Source organism: Furipterus horrens, unplaced genomic scaffold, assembly GCF_987537825.1.
Source record: "Furipterus horrens unplaced genomic scaffold, mFurHor1.1.pri manual_scaffold_11, whole genome shotgun sequence".
In the NCBI taxonomy this organism is placed as follows: domain Eukaryota; kingdom Metazoa; phylum Chordata; class Mammalia; order Chiroptera; family Furipteridae; genus Furipterus; species Furipterus horrens.
Window position 1 is genome coordinate 49,996,704 of NW_028327181.1, and position 18,922 is coordinate 50,015,625.

Here is an 18,922-nt window from a genome sequence, read left to right on the forward strand (position 1 = left end):
GGCTTGCTCCAGTAGATTAGCCCTTGGCCTGGGAATTAGTCCATTGTTTTCTCGTCTGAAGTTTGCACCAGTGGAAACTTTTGAAGGAGGAAAAAGAACTCTGCTTGAGTTTCAGTGAATGAACTTAAATGGACTTGTCTTGAAGAGAGATTGTTCTGTACTGTACTTTGAGCCTTTTCAAGAGTTGAAAAGCTCCCTTGTCCCGCAAGACACAATTTTTTTTCTTTGTTGTGGGGGTGGGAAGACAATGAGGACATCCCCTTTTCTGGAAGGAAGTGGTGATAAAAGAAAAAACAACAGCCTAAAACATTTTATTTGTAAGTATAGTTATCATCTATCTCAGCACTTCTAAGTGATAGGAAACCAGAGCATGTGAATTGCCTTCTTTGTGTCAGGCGCTGTCCTGGGCCTTTGCACATCAGCGCCTTATTTACTTTTCAAGATGGCCCTTTGCAGCAGCGATGAGCTCACTTGCAGGAGAGGAGCCTGAAGCTCAGGGGGCATCAGTAACTTGCTTGATGTCCTAGCCACTGTGTGAGGTGCGTTGGAGCCCAGGCCTGCCTGTCTCATTGTACCACGCTGTTTCAGCTACTCTTTTCCGTTGTCTGATTAGCTGACCCGACTTCGTCGCACTTTTATTTCAGTTTAAGTTTTTATATAGCTACACATGATTCAGAGTTCAAAAAGCGTAAAAGGTGTACTCTGAAAACACTTTTGTCTCCTAGTCCCTTAGGTCTAACCAGATTACTGGTTCCTCAGGCAGAGAAGTTTTATGCATATGCAGGCAAGTGTGTATGTGAATATATATGTGTATAAGCCCCCTTTTTATATCAGTGGAAGCATGTTCTGTTCTGTAACTTGCAGTTTTCCTTAATATCTTGGATATCTTTCCTTAGTAGTGGGTTAAAGCTTCTTTATTTATTTATTTTTTAGTACCGATATTCTATTTTATGCTAATAAGGTGTTTTGATTTTTGGTTAAGAAATTATGATTGTCATATATTTAAGTTTATAACTTGAGGTGTTGGGCTTGCGAAGAATAGCCTAGCGGACATGTTAGCTCTCTGTTCTACTAAATTTGCTCGGCTGGAGTGCCAGCTGGTGCCTCAGAAAGCAGAGCACTCAGAATCTCTGAAATCAGCTCCTACGTAGCTCTTTGCTCTTGTGAGAGCTGGAAAGGAATCCTCAGTTCGAACGCTGTTCCTGTCGTTTTCACAAAACCGCCATTGAAGGCATGGTGCACTGTCACTCGGTGTCCTTTATGCAAAGATCATTTCCTTCTAGGAAAAAGTCCTGCCGCATAAGTGACTTCTTTGGTTCCTGTTGTTTGACGTTGAAGACAATAACATGTTCATTAGTTCACTTAGTCCTGAAATCCCCCCCGTTGGGTGGACTTTATGATTTTCTTTTGCCACTTGGGGGATCTGCAAGGAGAAACGTCGCTTTCTCACCTCCTGCACTTGTGCTTCTGAGGACAGTTATAGGCCTACACTTCCAGTTTTCTGTTCAGTGTTCGCTTGAAGGCAGAGCCTGTGTCTGCCTTGTTTACCTGTGTCCTCGGTGCTCAGCCCAGTGCTTGGCACGTCACAGGGACGGTAAATGTCTGTGAAGAGAGGGAATGAATAAATGAGCGTCTACTGATTTACTATGGTTTCCATTTCGTGAAGAGTGGAGGTAGGATTTGAACCCATGTCCTCCTGGTCCGAAGCCCATGACCTTTCCTTTCTGGCTGACTTCTCAGCCTGGGGATCCCCCAGAGCTGCTTGGCTGAAAGGAGGGAGGCATATCCTCCGAGACTGTAAATTTTACTGGAAATGTTATTTTGATTTAAAACGATATTCATGTATTATGGAGTAGAATGTAAACTTGGCATGAATTATTAAAAGAGGAGCAAGATTTCAAAGAGAACCTGGAATTAGAGCAGTTCTCTGAAAACTTTTCAACCAGACCCGTTTCCACTCCGTGAATTCATCTAACACTGTCTGGGCTACATTTATGGACTGGTTTGAGAAGCCAGCCACCGGCCCACTGTCTCACGTTGGGAGCTGCTTGCTGAAGACTCTGTCTTTGGATTCGCATGTGAATCGTGAGCCCCAGGCCACGTGCGACTCCCTTCCTTCTGGTCAGTTACAAGGAAGGCATTTGGTTGGAGAATGCAGCGGTGTCCCTAATAGCCAGCTTGTCCGTGCAGCTGCGGCTCTTTGGTGAGAACCCTGGAATCTCCCACTGAAATGAGACAGGCAGTGACGAGGCCTCCAGTTATGCACCCACATGTTTTCTTTTTTGAAGCTGTAAAGCGTTTCCACTGCCACAACCAGCACACGTATGATGGTAAACAACCAGAAGTAATTGCCTTGGACTGGTAAAAGCAAACTGCAGAATTGCTTGTAAATTTGCTTGGTGGAGGGCAAACAATTTTTAAATCGGCCTTTCTCATATGACATTTATGCCTTGGTGTTTGAATGCTCTGGCTGTTCGAAGCTTGCAAAATTTACATAATTGTTCCAAGTCTTGTGAAATCTGGGGCTTTCTTATGAGACCACCAGGGTTTGGAAATTCCCTTTTCCCTGTGCCCTGAGGCTAATGAGGTTTGGAATCTGACGGCTGCCTATTACAAGCGTGGTGTGATCAGTCCACTCTGAAGATGGTTTCCCCACTGTAGGCACAGTATGGCCTGTAGTTTTACACTGTTTCTTTTCTTCCCTAACCTCGTCTGGAAGAATATCGAGCTCAAGGTGGAAGTGGAAAGTCTGAAGCGTGAGCTCCAGGAGAGAGAGCGGCTGCTCATCAAAGCCTCGTGAGTACCCGTCATCCTGTCACATGCTCGGGGGTCGCCCAGGGCCCCCCTGTGGCGGCTGCGTGGGTCAGTGAAACAGAGCCTCGTGCTTCCTAAGCCTCTTGTTCCCCAGCTGGGCTCGGGGGACCCCAAGGAGGCTTTGTTTATATATCATTATTTTTCAACCAACTTTTAAAGTTTATAGGAAAATGAACAGATCTTACACGTACAGCAGGATGAATTTTCTCTCAGCAGAGACACCCATGGGACCACCATCCCGACCAGGAACCAGCACATCACCAGCCCCCAGGAAGGCCCCTTTGTGCTCCCAGAACTTACCCTCCTCCCACAAAGACGGCCACTTTGCTAACTAGCAGTATCGCCATTGCTTAGTTCTGCCCGTGGTAGAAATGGAATCCTACACTATGCTTTTGGGTCTGGTCCCTTTCCTCAGCGATACATTAGTGAGATCTGTTCATATTTTTTAAGTATATCATTAGCTCACTCACCGCTGTAGAAGTCCTGGGGGCATAAAGGGGACCTGAGGGACTCCTGCGGCAGGTGAGGCAGAGGATGGGGCTTCAGTCAGAGTAGCTTGTTTTTCTCTCTGTTTTGCTTAAAGAACATTTGAAGACTATTATTTTAATTAATTATTTATTGAACAACAAGCACAGTTCAGAGAATATAACCTATGACTCAATTGCTCATTCATTCGTTCATTCATAAACATTTATTATGTAATTACTCATGCTACACATGGAGGATTTTTGAAAACAGATATTTCCTTACTTTAAGAGCTGATCAGAGACTGGTGACAACTCATCCTAGGAGCCAAGTGTAATGGAGGTGCAGTGATAGTTTGTGGGGACAGTGGGGTACCAAGTGTGCTGAGTTTCAGTTGGTGAGCGTGGCAGAAAACTGCCCAGGGTGGACTCGCCAAGGATCCAGCTGAAAGCTTATGTGGAAATGCTTCGTCTGTCACGGCAGCAGAGTTCCTGCGGGACGTGGAGCCGGGAGCGCGGAGTCTTCCGCTTAGGGCGCAGCTGCACTCTGGGCCGGGCCATGTGGCTCCTTTTACTGCCACAGGGCCGGCAGCCGGAAGGCCGACTGCTGTAGCCTTGAGCGGACGGCAGGTTCCCAGGCCTCGCTTGACCTGGCACGCGTGGCATGTTCTGAGTGAGTGAATGAATGAGTGAATAAACGGGGAAGACACGTTTTTGTTCTTGTGGCTGTAGTTTCCTTTTCCTTTTTCAGAAGCACATCATTCATCATTCCCTGGGCGAGGAGTCAGACCTCCTTTACCAAGCCCGGCAGTCAGTGTCGCGCTCGGTCCCGCTCCTGCTCGGCGCCCTGCCTGCTGCAGATCTGGACCCGGACCGCTTTCAGTCAGGCGTGCGCACAGGGAAACCCAGACTCCCCAAGGCTCTGCGCACGCAGGGCAGCACACGGGGCTGGGTGCTTTGGGGGCCTGTGCACATGTTTGTCTGCATAGATTCTCTGAACCGCCGCAACTAGTGTTCAAGACCCTTTTGGTCTGCTCTTACTGGTCAGTTTATTGAGAAAATACTTCTTAAACCACTGTTCTGTGCTGCACCGGACCCTGCTCCTGGGGATGCAGTGCTGAGCCAAGCAGGCACGTGGGGCTTGCGTTCCAGTGGGAGCGATGAGGATGAAGCGCTTCAAGAATGTGTGTATCAGTGAAGTTGGGAGGAGAGCGGTGAGAGAAACAGGGAGCCGTGGGAATGGGTGTGTAATGTGGGTCCCCAGCAGGGAAGGGCCTGAGGACGTAGCATCGGAGGTGAGATCTGGGGGGTCGGGAGGGACCAAGCAGTGAAAGGGCGGAGAGAAGTGTTGAAGGGGAGAGGAGCGTGCGGGACTGAGGGCAGGGGAGAAGTCCAGGGGGCCTTGCCTTGCAGGGTCTGGAGGCCTCATCAGAGATTTTGGTCTTTATCCCGAGATCAGAGAGAAAGTAGTCACGGGTTTTAAGGAACTGACACAATCAGTTTTGTTTTCTAAAAGGTCAGTCGACGCTGAGTGGGACATGTTTTGTAGAGGGAGCAGGCGTAGAAGCAGGGGGACCAGTTAGGAGGCTAGCGCAGTAGTCGGTGACGGATGAGTGACAAGAGATGGATAGGGGGATTGGAAAGACACTGAGGAAGCGGGATCAACAGGGCTAAGTGATGGATGGGCAGGGAGCTGTCAAGGGTAGGTTGGGGGTCAAGGTCCTGAGCTGTGTTTAAGAATGCTCACAGTGACTTAGCTGCCCCAGCTTTCTCTCCGCCGACTTTCTACTGCAAACACAGCTCACAGACACTGAAACGCTCTGCCTTGGCCCTGACAGCCCTCCCCCCCACCCCCCCCCCGCAGGCCCTGTTGTTCACCCTGCAGAAGGCCTCCTGCGGGGCCACACGTGGCTGCCTCAGCCCACTTTCACCAGCTTCTCTGGCATGTAATGACGGTCCCGTTTGTGCGCAGCGCTCTCCAGTTCATAAAACACTTAGCATCTTTTTGCAGTCCATCATTATCCCGAGGGCTCTTCAGACCTTGAGGCAGACCTCATTTGAGAGAGGAGGGAATTTCTGTTTGGAGAAGGGAAGGGCCGTGACTAGAACCGCTCAGCCAGAAAGATCATAGCTGGGATTAGAGCTCAAGTTTGTGACTTCTGGTCCAGCACGAGGTTTCATCTTCTTTTTTTATTTCCATGCGTGTTTCTCATTTCTTCAGAGTGACCGTACATCTCAGCCAAGGGCCTCTTTCTTAGTGGGGTTCAGGGCCGGTGGAAAGGGCAGGGGCTCTGGGCTGGCTCTAGCAATAGGCAGGACTGTGGCCTCCGAGCCCTAGAGCTGCTCAGCTGTTCCTGCTCCACAGAGCCCTTGTGTGGGTGACCTGCCGTAGGACACGCACGCCGTCTTCCGCTGACCTGCTCAGCGTGCCGTTGCCTTTACCTCTCACTGCTCGGCACCTCGCGGTGTGTGTGTGGTGCGTACCTGTTGATGGAAAAGTATCTTTTTGTTAATGCCCTCCACTTCCTTTTTGAGTTCTGTGGTTGTTTCTGTTTTGGGTGGTCGGCTTTTCCCTGAAGAACTATAATTAGAATGGAAAGAATCAAGAGGAAATGTTGATGGTTAGGAAGAGCAGCGAGAGGGGTGTTTACAGAAGGTTCATTTTTGCATTGGGTGGAAAGCTGGATGAGACCAGTTTCTCTCAGCCTTTCCTCTCCTTAGGTCTTGCTGTCTGTCTCCTTGGGAACAACAGGCTGGCATGCAGCACTCGGATCAGAGAGGAAGGAGCCCTGTCCTATGAGGGTACTTACATTTTTGGAGAAGCGTCTTAGCCTCTAAGCCTGTGCCTGGCACTCGACATGCTATATCGCATTTGCTTTTACAGCAGTTATTTGAGGCAGCCACAATTCCCATTTAAGTGAAGAGGAAACTGAGGCTCAGAGGAGCAGGGAACTCGTTCAGGCTGGTAACAGATCTGGAGCTGGTCTGGTTCAGGAGCCCACTCTGCCTTGCTGTGAAGTAAACCTATATGCTCGCTGACAGTCCATTGTTCTATTTGTCAGTTACCATAAGGGGACATTAAAAACAAAAGCAGACATATTGTTGGGAGTAAATTTTATTTCTGTAGCTTTAAAACACAAACAAAAATAATAATTCCATTAGTAGAGGAAGATTGCACTGTACTGCTGAGTGTAAATTTTATTGCTACAGTAACTGTAACATACAAAGATGATAAATGAAAAGTTGGAACATTTATTATTGGGAGTATATTTTATTGGTATAACTAAAATGCGAACAAACTGAATAATGCCAGTACTTGTTAAAAATTGTAGTCGGCCGCTTGACAAAGTACAGGAGGCTGACTGTAAAACACCAAGGTCTGATCTGGGCGGACAGGAGGGGCTGGTGTATTTGCCCTCGCTGGCTGGAGTGGGGCGTGGGGTGGGTTAATTGAGGGAGTGAGCCTTTTCTAGAGGAGGCTCTAGAAAACCCTGGGGCTAAAACCTTTGTGGTGGTTTGAGGAAGCTCAAGACTGGAAAATTCTGGATCCAAAGCTCAGGAAGGAAAAGCGTCCAGTCCAGCATTCTTGCAGCCATATAGCATGCCCTCTTGCGAAGTGACAGAAATGATCGGGAATCTGTGAACTCCAGACAGTATTGGTCAGGAAATGAGCTGAGGGAGTGGGCTCAGGACGTTTCATGGCATTACTCAGGAAGTGGCCATGGTGGCCTCAGTTCTGGCCAGCGGATGATCCTTTCTCAGCGCAGACACCAGCCGGGGGCAGAAGGAGGCCGCTCCAGGCATCTCAGCGAGGCAGGCACTGCGCTGGCCTTGGCGGCAACAGGCTGCCGTGCAGCACTCGGATCGGAGAGGAAGGAGCCCTGTGCTGTGACCACCACGTGTCTTAGCATGTTCATTCCAAGAGGTCACCGCCTCATTTTTCCCAAGAGGAAACTGAGGTCTCAGAGGTAATTCACCCGGAGTCACACTGAGGACAAAACAGTGAGAAGTTGGAAGCGGATCTGTTCAGCTTCAGAGTCTATGTTCTTTCTTTCCAGCTGTTCACATTGAGTCCCATTACAGTGATGTCACGGCCCTGGGGCCTTCGGAAGGCTCATGGTGAAAGGAGACACGAGAAGAATAAAGTCTTTATTTGCAGGCAATTCATGTTGGAGGCTTGGGCAGCAAGGATGGCCCTCTTGACTGTCCCTTGTTCTCAGTCCCAAATTCACATGGCCTGTACATGTGCGTGTCCGATCACATATCTTGGTTGGGAAAGTCTTACACAGCCCTCAAGTAGGGCTTGGGAGGCTGCTGGTGAATAGGTGTGTTCTGTTGCAGTTTCTCTGAGAAACCAGCTTTAGGTGGAGCCATTTCCTTTATATTATTCTGCCTTTAGGAAACCCGCAGTCATTTCAGAAACCGATGAGACCTGCTCTGGGTACGTCTCACAAATGCATATCCGACCCTGTTCTTCTTCTGGGGAGGACCAGAGTGGAAGGCGTCAGTGGTTTGGTCCTGCGTCTGATGTGGGTGTGCCCTCCCCCCGCGGCTTGTGAGGCGGGGGGCGTGCTCCATGGTGCCACAGCAGCAGGACTCTGCATTTTATGTTTCTGTAGCACGGGGTGTGGGCTGCTCGCCCCTCTCCTCTCCTCTCGCCCTCAGTGCCAGCTGGTGCCCACCTAGGTGGGCTGTAGCTAAAATGCTCCCCCTCCAGCCGGCAGAAGACGAGGCATGCAGTCCCATGACTCCTCAGATTCAGTTTTGTTTCATTCTTTTCCCTGTACTTTGGTTTGTCAGACCAGCTCTCTGCCGTTCCTACCCCCGGTGGAGGTGTACTTTATTGGAAGTTTCCTGGTGGGAAATTTGGCAATAATTGTCAAAAAAATCTTCAGAGTGTTTACACTTTGACCCAGTAATTCTCTTTCTAGGATTGACCCTAAGGAAAGCACTGGATAGTATACCCACGGGGATGCTTTCAGCATAACGTTGCTTATAGTAACAAATAATAAAACTGACAGTTGTGGAACACTTCCTGCTGACCACTGTTCCCAGAGCTTCATCACTGTCATCAGAGAAATGTGTAAAGTCAGAGGCAATCTAAATGTTTTAAAAATAGGAGTCAATTTAATGTAGTACATTTTATACAGCAAATTAATTTGCAGCCTCTAAATATTAATGTATATTTATTGACACAAAAGGATGTTTATACTGTGTTCAGCAATAAAGTCAGATCACAGACGTATACTCTATGATTCTGTTTTTGTAGAAAACGCCTCAAAGGCTGTATACTAAAATGTTAGCGTAGCTATCCTGAGATTATAGGTGATTCTTACTTTATTTTAAATAGTATGTATTTTTTTAAACATTTTTCCTTAATCCTCACTCGAAGATATGTTTATTGAGTTTAGAGAGAGAGGAAGGGCAGGGGTGGGGTGTGCGGGGAGAGATGTCGATGTGAGAAAAACATTGATCGGTTGCTTCCCATATGCGCCCTGACCGACGATCGAACCCACAACCTAGCTATGTGCCCTGACTGGGAATCAAACCCACAACCTTTCGGCCATGGGACAATGCTCCAGCCAGCCGAGCCATACCGGCCAGGGCTCATCGGTTGCTTCTTGTATATGCCTTTGGAACAGAGATTGACCCCACAGTCTTGGTGTACAGCGATGATGCTCCAACAAATTGATCTACCCAGCCAGGGCTAAATAATATGTATTTTTATTGATACATCATTCACATATGACATTGTGTAAGTTTAAGGTGTACAACATGTTGATTCGATACATTTATATATTATATTATCAGTGTTTTTTGAGTTACAGATACTAATTAATGTAACAGGTCTGTAGGAATATTCCTTGTTTCTTAGGGTGAATGCAGTCACCACCTGATGGTCACCCTCATTTGCCTCTTTTTGCAGCAAAGCAGTTGAGAGCCTCGCTGAGGGGGGCGGCTCTGAAGTTCGGCGGGTGAAAGAGGATGCTCAGAAGAAGGTGAAGCAGGTTGAAGATCTCCTGACCAAAAGAATATTCCTTTTAGAAGAGGCAAGTCTGGAAACCCCGAGGAGAACGTGTTCCTTCCAGTGGGTTAATAACGGAGTGGGCAGAATTCTGTTCTTTTCCTCATAAACTGTCAGAGTTTCTGAAGACATGACAGCCATCCTCGTTGAGCATCTCCGTGGTTCCAGCCCATTCTGGGTGCTTGACATACAGCATTTATACCCTTACATCCTGCAAATTGGCCGTTATTGTCTCTTTCCTACAGGCGAGGACACTGAGGTGCGGAGAGAAATGCTAACCAATCCAAGCTTAATCTTGCATAGAAATGGGTGACTGATCTAAAACCCCGTGTTCCCGCTGCACCACTCCTCTTGTGAGCTGGTTTAGTGCCTTTCTTTCCCTGAAGAGGACACCGAGGCCCAGAGAGGGGGAGTGACTCACCCATCATGGACATTATGTGTCCATGCCGCCCGTCCCCAGCGTCCAGCCTCCTTGCCACCATCCCAGCGTCCAGCCTCCATGCCACCATCCCAGCGTCCCCAGCGTCCAGCCTCCTTGCCACCATCCCAGCGTCCCCAGCGTCCAGCCTCCATGCCACCATCCCAGCGTCCCCAGCGCCCAGCCTCCATGCCACCAGCCCAGCGTCCCACCAGTGTTGATTGAGTGCCTCTTTTCCGGGGGGCACTGTGTATAGTTCCTCATCTTCCTGATTCTCAGGTGCTTCCTATGACTGATGGGAGTCAGGATGTTTCTTGGTTAGAAAATCCTGGTTCAATATGTTAAAAAGGTTGCATAAATTAGTTACTTATGTCTTGATCTTTGGAGTCTGTTGTTTCATCTTGCTTTCTCTATCTGCGACCCTGATTCTTCTAAGCAGACATGAGGAGAAATAGCACCAAAAAGCACGTCTGAATTCAAAGAGTGGGTATATTTGTACTGTATTTTGAAGCTTACAGTGTCCTTCTCCAGTTACGATGTTCACTGGAGCCCTTCTGTCAGCTTCATGGGGGTGTGTAGATATTAGGTTGATCGGATAGACGAGGAAATGGGCCCAGAGAGGGTGGGAAACGAGTCATGGTCATGAGTGGTAGAGCCGGGACCTCTGTGAGTCCAAGAAGGGTCTCTGAGTCCAGGTTCTGACTTTTAGTTAAGATAATTGTGAGCCTTTTAAGACGCTTAACCTAATCTTGCTCATTCATCTTATTTTTCTCAGTAAGTGCTTCCCACTGTCTTAAGGTGCCCGCACAATGGGCAGTACTAGGTTGAATCCCTGCTCTGTCACTTACTAGCTTTGTCACCCTAGATAAAGCAGTTCCCTTCCCTGAGTCCCTGCCTCTTGCTCTGTAAAATGAGGCTAGTGCTACCTGCTTTGCTGTAGTAATTGTAATAACAGCGGTGCTACTACCAGTTTCTCAGGGGCTTACCGTATGTGAGGCATCCTTCTCAGCGTTTTGCATACATTGATTTAGGTGATCCCCTCAACAGACCTAGAAGGTAAGTGCTTTTGTCATCTTTTAACAACCAAAAGGAAAACGTGACCCTCGCACAGAGTGGCTGAGTCACTTGCTTAAGGGGACACAGGAAGTAAATGCCTGGTGGTCTGGCTGCAGAGCCTGCACTCTGAACTGCGGTAGTCTGCCAGTTGTTAGGGTTGAGTGAGAATCAAGGGTATTTACAAACAGAGCTTCTTGTAAAGCCCGGTGTCGAGTAGGCTCTCAGTAAGTCAGAGGTTTTGTTGCTTGGTCTCAGAATATTGGGAAATGATTTTTCCCAGCTACCACTATGATTGACAGACAAGTCTCTTGGGAGACAGTGTTGGGGGAGGTCCTAGAGGGGAAGGATTGGGGGGAAGAAGCCACATTTTTCTGAGTTTCCTGTGATACAGCAGGCATTTGGCAGGTCTCACAACAAGTCTCTGGTAAATGGTTGTTATCCCTGTTGTGTAGATTGAAAAGATGGGGCTCAGGGAGGTTAAGTGACTACCCAAAGGTCACACAGCAAGTAAGTGGGAGCTGGGCTTTGTACCCAGTATGATTTGACTTCTGTGTTTGTGATGTGATTCGAGGCGGTTGGCTTGAGTAGTCCCAGGTTACTTTCATGAGCCCCAGGTCCCTTATCCCTAACACAGACCCTGGCTGCGTGATTTAGATAACTTCCTTGCTGGTTTCTGTGAGCGCCTCGGAAGAACCTAGAGTTTTTCACCACCTAAATCTCTTTGGTGATACAGAAAATGTACTTTAGAACTATTGTGTAGTCATTATCTTAAAAAAAGCTAGTGGGGGCGGTGGGGTGTGGAATGAATTTGTGTGGAGATTATGGTGACTCTTTGAGATTTACGTATGTTTAGGTATTGAGAGGCGCATTTCTCCTTGTTCTCATTGAGCTGTAAATATTGATCTGATTTTTCAAAACCAAAACAGTTCTCGTAGAGTTGAGTCTTTTCCATAGGAAATGCCTATTACTCTTCAGGATACAAGAAGGAAGGATGGCTGGCAAATGTATTTATTACTGATTCTCCCCATGTATGTATAGTACAATTCAGGGAGGGGAAATGTGCCGGAGAAAAAGTCATAAATATTTATATTTTAATCCAATTTCCTTTCAAAGTGTTCCCAATTGTATTGGAAAATTGCATCACATGCATTTAATTTAACTCTAGGATGTGAAAGCCGCCCAAGCAGAACTGGAAAAGGCCTTTGCAGGGACAGAAACGGAGAAGGCTCTGCGGTTAAGCTTGGAAAACAAGCTTTTGGAGATGAAGAAGATGCACGAGGGGACCATGGACATGGCTCTGGGCCTGGAAGAGAAAGACAGGTCTGGCTCTGTCCCTCCGATACCTGACAGTCATTTGTCTGGCAGCATGGGGGAAGAATTGTCTCTTCCCTGTCCCCTTCCTTTCCTCCTTGTTCCCACAGTAAGGACACTAGGATTCTGAGGACCGAGAGAGAGAGGTAGTAGATAGAAATTCATGCTGGGATTTTCCACTCAGATACTGAGTATAGCATTTGGCTTTGGCTGTAAGCTTCCTGGTAGCCAAAGGGAAAAGGGAAAGACTATTTTGATTTCTCTTTTTCCCTTAATCTTGATGATGACAGGATTAAGGTGACAGAACTAGGGGATAAGAGAGAGATATATTTTAGAAGGTAGAATCACATGTTGGTGCGAAGGGCTTGGTGGCTGATTGGATTTGAGACTGAGGGAAAAGGCTGCAGAGATAGCCCCTCACCCAGGTGAGCAATAGTGGGATGGTAGTGCAGTTTGCTGAATTTAGGGGGGAAGAGGGAGAAAGATGTTTGGGGGCAGAGGGGCTGGGAAGATGAGCTTTCAGCTGGGACATGTTGGATTGAGGGACTGTGGGCATCCAAGAGGGGAGTCCAGAACATTGGGTATATGGATTAAGGCCTGAATTAGAGGATTTAAGGATCCATTCAAGAACCAGCTACTGAGCAAGGCTGCGTTGGGTGTGGGCAATGCAGAGAGGAGCACTGTCTTCCTTCTATGGAGTCCCCGCGTGTGAGAGGGGACAGAGGTACAAACAGGGTTCTGTGCTGAGACCTAAGTGAGGGAGTGCCCAGCTCTGCTTGGGCGTGGCGCAGGGAAGGCTCATGGGAGGAGGCGTGATGGGGTTGCGGGGGAAGCCTTGCCTCCCCGAGGGAACGGCATGAGCAGTGGTGTGGAGCCTGGCTCAGTTTCTAGGTAATTCCAGAGGAAAGTGCAGAAACTTGGATTCTTGTCTTTTGGGGAAAGGGAGCTTGGGAAGGCTTAATGCTTATTGAGTAATCACTGGTCCAAGTGGTGGGGTGTCCGTGGACGTGGGTTGTCTGGTCAGGGCCTTGCTAAAGGCTTCGTCTTCCTGGGGTCTCCCGCAGGTCTAGCTGGGTAGGCGCAGAAGCCTGACTTGTCAGAACTGCGAATGCGTCTGACGCAGGGGTAGGTGCGCCCCAGCCACGTCCCAGAGACTCAGGCAGCAGGGAGTCCTCTGGGGCTCTGCTCGCTGAGGGTGTTGTGTGCTTCCTCCCTGAAGGCAGGCCTGTTTAGGAAGCTGAGCCAGTGACAGAAGGTGAGGGCTCAGCACAGAACTGGAACAGGGTCCCCGGTCAGGCCCTGGTGACGTCAGATCTGCCACACAGTTTGACGGGGCTTGGGGCAGCGCCCTCACAAGGATGTTTTGCGCCCTCACCACCCTTTTCGAAGGTACATGTGTTAGCTACTTGTTGTCCTTCGATTGGACTTCAAAGCTAGTCTGTATCTTCCAGGCAGCTGACAGTGAGGAGCCCTGCAGGTCAAGTCTGGCCAGCAGATATGTTTTATCTGATTTCGTTTTTCTTTTGAAGTTTTAACTAGTCGCTAATATTTTTAAAAGTCTTAATTTTATGTAAGAGCCTGGGTTTCTGGATGCTCTTGGAAACCAGGAAGGTGCTGGAGGATGGGGCCATGGTCCTGCCCGAGCGCTGCTGCCCCCTGAGGTGGGCCCGGCCCCTCTCATGTCCATCCCCGGCTAGAACTTGCTTTAAGGTAACTAAGAAATCAGTGTTATCAAGGTGTGAGTTGCACAAGACACAACACCCATTTTAGTGTACAGTTGGGTGACTTTCTGTCTCTCCCGTTGATTATGTGATGATTTCAGAGCCGAGCCCCTAGAGGGCACTCTTACTCCTCTTCCTGGTTTTGGGAGCCTTGTACTGGTGCTGCCAGTTCCCTCCATGTCCGGTTGTCTTAATCCATTTGGTGCCATAGCAGAATACCCCACTCTGGGTCGCTTATAAACAATAGAAATTTATTTCTTACAGTTTTGAATGCTGGAAGTCCAAGTTCAGGGTGCCAGCATGGTCAGGCGAGGGCCCCCTCTCAGGTCCTTTTTCTCATTGTGTCCCCACTGGCGAAGGGGCAAGGGATCTCTGGAGCTTCACTGATAAGATACCAGTCCCATTCATGGGAGTTCCACCCACATGACCTCATCTCCCAAAGCCTCCCCCCACCCCCATAATGCCATCACTTTTGGGGAGGTACAAATGTTCAGCCAATGCACTGAGGTGAGGTGACAGGACACGGAGGGGCACTTTAATGAGCAGACCGGACTCTGGGAGATTCAGTCCCCACGGCTCACCCACAGTCTGCTTCTCAGTGTTACCCCCCCCACCCCACCCCCACCCCACCCCACCCCGTCAGCAGAGGAGTGAGCAGAGCCTCCCTCTGCAGGGGGCGCCGCCGGGGGCTCTGACTGCCCTTAGCCCCCTCCTCACCTTCACCCTGGGAGCCGGTCCTCTTTCCGCCCCAGTGCGTTGCTTTTTAGTCTCAGCTAGAGACACTCTTCGTAGGGTCCTTCGACAAAATGCTCATCATCGCGTGCTAAAAGGAAAAGTAATAATTATAGCAACTGTCATTTGTTGAATTCTGCCATATGCCTGGAGCGGTGGAGGTTCGTTTTAAATAGCTTATCTCCATTCCACATAAGTTATCCCCATTTTATAGCTGAGGAAATGCAGGCTCAGAGAGCCGATACAATGCGGCTGTTGTCAGAGAACAGGTGATAGAGGTAATTTGGTGGCCTCGAGAAGGACGTGTTCGGCTCTACCTGAGGGGCCGCCGGGGGTGTCGGTTGGCAAAGGCCCCCCTAGGAGAATAATGCCGAGCTGAGCCTGGCAGGACTATGGGCGTTTATCAGGTGGAGGTGGGAGTGGGGTGCAGGGAGGCGTGTGCGCGAAGGTCTGGGGGCGCAGCACAGCCCGGCTTCTGTCCTAGGCCCTGAAAGCTCGGCCGGGCCCCCTTGCAGAGGAGTTTGGTCTTTATCTCGGAAGACAGTGCATTTTAACCTTTGACCTGAGATGCCTTGGAGAGACGTCCTTCCTCTTTTTTTTTTTTTTTTTTTGCATTTACCAGAATAGTCTGCTTTATTGGTCATGTTTATTTAGCTTTCAGTGCCAGATTTTTATAGGAAAGGAGATTTCTTGGCCGAAGAAGTAGTAATCCACTGCTCTCGGTGGTGGGGCTGTTGGATGTCTGAGCAGGGCTGTGACTCAGTCAGACCCCTAGTCTGGTGCCTGGGAGGCTGGGGGTGAGGGGACAGTTAAGGTCACGTGAATTCTGGTCCTTAATCTCCGACTTGCAAAATGTGATTTCATTCGTGTTCAGTCATTGGATGTGTCTACTTTGAAGATGCATGGCCCCATTTCCTACCTCCTCCTGCTCCACTGAGCTAAGAGAACAGCCTAGAATTAATATTTAAATTTTGTTCTCTTTTAGACCGATTGAGGACTTGAAGCTGTCTTTGAAGAGCAAACAGGCTTTAATTGAGTGCCTTCAAGAGGAGAAATCTCAGATGGTGTCTCCTGATGAGAACGTGTCATCGGGAGAGCGCCAAGGACTTTCTGCTGCTCGGAGGGAGGAAAAGGAGAGAGACAGTGAGGTGAGGCGGGAGGACACGGAGTGGGGACTTTACTGAGCAGGCCAGACTCCGGGAGATGGGATGCCCCTTCAGTCCCCACGGCTCACTCACAGTTCGCTTCTCAGTGTCACCCCCCATCAGCGGAGGAGTGAGCAGAGCCTCCCTCTGCCGGGGGCGCCGGCACATGCTTCCCCTTCCAGCCTTGTGTTCATGGAGGGGGTTAAGGAAACAGTCCATACCTGCGCGCCTGTTGCACTGTGTGTTAATTTGTTGCTGCCCAGAGACTTTATTTTCATCCTTTGGGTTTTCTTGGAATGACGTTATGGTACTTACCTGGCTAGAGGCAGGCTGAAGGCCATCTCTGGTCTGAGACTTCAGAGGCAGCGGGGCAGGGCACTCACTGGTTTGGGCGGCAGCCCGCGGAGGGATTCAGTGCGCCGCCTCATTTAATCCTGGCCGCGGGTGAGGCGGGGATCACGGCCCCTCGCCTTGGCTCAGAGCAGTTGCTATATTTTCCTAGGCTCCAAGAGGTGGGTTACTAGTACTGACCCGAAAGCCTCCCTGGACCCCTCCCCACACTGGGTGCCCTCCTCGGCCAGCTTTTGGAAGAGGGTGGGCAGGACCTGGACGTGCAGGTAGGCCTAGTCCACACCGTCCCATTCTTGCTCGAGCCTGGGTGGCTGCTATGTGCGGTATGTTCTCCTTAGGAGACACTCTGGGTGCTCATGGAAGGTCTCAGCTTCTTTACGGAGCAGGGCCTCCTCTGTCCCGCACACAGCAGTGAATTCTGTGGCCTCACCAGTTAGATGCTGGCTGTCCTCAGCCGTTGTCTCTTGCTCCTCAGAACCGTCTGTCTCACTTCCTCGGCCTTGTCCCTTTTCATTGTCCAGTGGCTCCTTGGTTTACTCTGTGTGGGTTGCTCATATTCACATTTTTCTTCACTTGGGTGGGACAGGAGTGGGCACTTGCTTTCCTGAGTTCCACAGCAAGGGGAACAACAAGTAAAGGAGGTGCTCATTCTTAGGGTTCTGGGGAAGCTGTGGATTGTGGGTCCCTTCTGGGCACCAATTAATGCGTTTTCATAGGCTGCACAAATGGAGCGCCAGACGGAGAGAAATCGCTTTGAAGAGAGGATCCAGGTATGTTGATACAATTCTTAAAAATGTGTTGAAGATTTATCCTTGGCTCTTGCTTTATTCTGAGTGCAGCAGGTAATTCTGTGTGGCATTAGCTGTCACTCATCGAATGCTACTGTCTGCCAGTCGAGCTTTAGGCCCTATGGAAAAGGTTTCTCAGCCTTTGTAATAACTCCGTGAGGCAGGCCTTCCCATCTTGCAGATGTGGCCCGTGAGGCTCAGAGCAGTGAGGTCCCTCATCCAAGGTCACGTCGCTTGGCGGAGGTACAGCAGGGATTCAGACTTGCAGTCTGATTCCAAAGCCATTGCTCCGCAGTCCCTTAGTCACGGCAGCTGGCTCTTGTAGAGCACCTGCCAGCTTAGAAAGTACTTGCACGTCCGTGATCTCATTTGATCCTCACGACAGCCTGGGAGGGAGGCAGCAGTGATTATCTTTAGAAATGAACTCAGACGATAAATGTATATGTTCTGTCTCCATCAAACTAAGTTCTCTGCTCGCTTTCGTAGCATTAAGGAATGAAATTAATGATCTGTTGTTTCCCCCAAATAACCTGGTGTGGTTTCAAAGACACCGATGTGACTGCATTCAAATTCCAGAAGGCACTGGAGTCCTTCCTGTAGGAATAGCTGTCATCGTTCTAACTGATCTGATCCCCTTCCTTCCCCCCGGCCCTGCTGCTATGAGCGGTAACACAGTGACTTGGAGCTGATGCCACTACGTTCGGCTCTACTTGGAAACATTAATCACAGGCTGACAGGAATAAGATAGAATAACTGCATTTGAATGTGCTCTTAAAGATATATTTACAATGCATTTTGGTTGGAACACATCACTTTAGTGAATCTTTTTCTAATCTAATTTAGGCACTTCAGGAGGACCTGAGAGAGAAGGAAAGAGAAATTGCTACGGAAAAGAAAAATAGTTTGAAGAGGGATAAAGCCATTCAGGGTCTAACCATGGCATTGAAATCAAAGGAAAAAGAGGTATGTCTGATACACCTCAAGTGAGATTTTTCCTTACGAGCTTCACACTGAGTTTCTTCCTGGCTCTTGCCTGCCGGGCCCCAGCCTGCCAGGCCCCTGCCCGCTCTGTCGGGCTCAGCCTCCTCTGGTCCTGGAACCTGGCAGCACTCTGGCCTCCCCGCATTGGCCTCATCCCCTTGCTTTGTCCCCCTAATTCCTTAGCTAAAGTGCCATATGCCAAGGAGAGCCTGCTCAGGTGTGGTTCCCATCCCCATTCTATCCCCTCGCCGCCCTGGCACTTGGCATTCGTGGCATTTTGCACAGGGTCATGTCTGCTGCTTCCCTCCGACGGACAGTTCCGTGAGGACAAGGAAACCGGTAGAAGATTTACTGTTGGACACGGAGCTCCCAGGGCAGGGCAGGGCTGGAGCCGGGCCCCAGAAAGCCTCAGCTCGGAACCAGGGATTGGTTTTCCTCCTTACAGAAAGGGGCAGAAGCCCCTGTACCCTCCGCCGCTCAACCAGGAGCCTGCTCACCTCAGCACAACCTCCACCGCGCCCCCCAGCTTCACCGCTCCATGCAAGGCAGAAGGGGAGCCTTTTCATTCAGAAGGAAATGTTTCCCCTGGCTGGTATGTCTCAGTGGATTGAGTGCTGGCCTGTGAACTGAAAGGTCACTGGTTCGACTCCCAGTCAGGGCACATGCCTGGGGTGTAGGCCAGGTCCCCGGTTGGGGGCGTACGAGAGGCAACCTGTCCATGTATGTCTTCCTTTCTTTCTCCCTCCCTTCCTCTCTCCCTAAAAATAAATAAATAAAATCTTTTTTTAAAAAGAGAGAAAATTTTTCGTCCTCCTTGTTCTCGTTGCCATGGAAACTGATCTTCCTTCACCTAGCCTGCCAGTTATGGTTCTGATTGAAGGGGGCGAAAAGCCCCGTGCAGAGAGGGTGTTCACTCATTCCTTCCTGTCGCTTGACGAGACCACATAACCAAAGGTTGAGAATTCAGGTGTTAGCTCTGGCTGGTGTGGCTCAGTTGGCTGGAGCAGGTTCGAGTCCCAGTCAGGGCACATGCCTAGGTTGCAGGTTCAGTCTCGGGCTGGTGTGTGTGAGGGAGGCAACTGATTGATGCTTCCCTCTCTCTCTCTCTCTCTCTCT

At 49.5% G+C, this 18,922-nt stretch overlaps 1 protein-coding gene and 1 long non-coding RNA gene across 5 annotated transcripts; one reads left to right on the forward strand and one right to left on the reverse strand.

Moving 5' to 3' along the window:
- Positions 1-1,887: 1,887 nt before the first annotated feature.
- On the forward strand, positions 1,888-18,607 carry LOC149997543 (CDK5 regulatory subunit-associated protein 2-like). Of its 4 annotated transcripts, XM_090291165.1 has the most exons (9): positions 1,888-2,330; positions 2,720-2,796; positions 9,205-9,328; positions 11,943-12,097; positions 15,527-15,689; positions 16,754-16,807; positions 17,669-17,788; positions 18,092-18,145; positions 18,252-18,607. In XM_090291165.1, exons 1-9 carry the CDS (start codon positions 2,325-2,327, stop codon positions 18,429-18,431), a joined length of 933 nt encoding a protein of 310 aa, XP_090147291.1. In that variant the 5' UTR covers positions 1,888-2,324; the 3' UTR covers positions 18,432-18,607. The 4 variants fall into 4 exon arrangements, with proteins under 4 accessions (XP_090147291.1, XP_090147290.1, XP_090147292.1 ...); XM_090291164.1 differs by having other exon boundaries at positions 1,888-2,796; XM_090291166.1 differs by lacking the exon at positions 18,092-18,145 and having other exon boundaries at positions 1,888-2,796.
- Positions 14,044-14,730, reverse strand: LOC149997544 (uncharacterized). The gene is made up of 2 exons (XR_016513995.1): positions 14,527-14,730; positions 14,044-14,192 (listed from the first exon to the last, which is right to left on the reverse strand). It is a non-coding gene; the product is annotated as an uncharacterized LOC149997544 (long non-coding RNA).
- Positions 18,608-18,922: the final 315 nt, after the last annotated feature.

Coding starts and splice junctions, on each gene's coding strand:
- LOC149997543 (XM_090291164.1), top strand. CDS start 2,669: ATGGCCTGTAGTTTTACACTGTTTCTTTTCTTCCCTAACCTCGTCTGG. Junction 2,797..9,204: donor CGGCTGCTCATCAAAGCCTC/GTGAGTACCCGT, acceptor CTCTTTTTGCAG/CAAAGCAGTTGAGAGCCTCG. Junction 12,098..15,526: donor GGCCTGGAAGAGAAAGACAG/GTCTGGCTCTGT, acceptor GTTCTCTTTTAG/ACCGATTGAGGACTTGAAGC.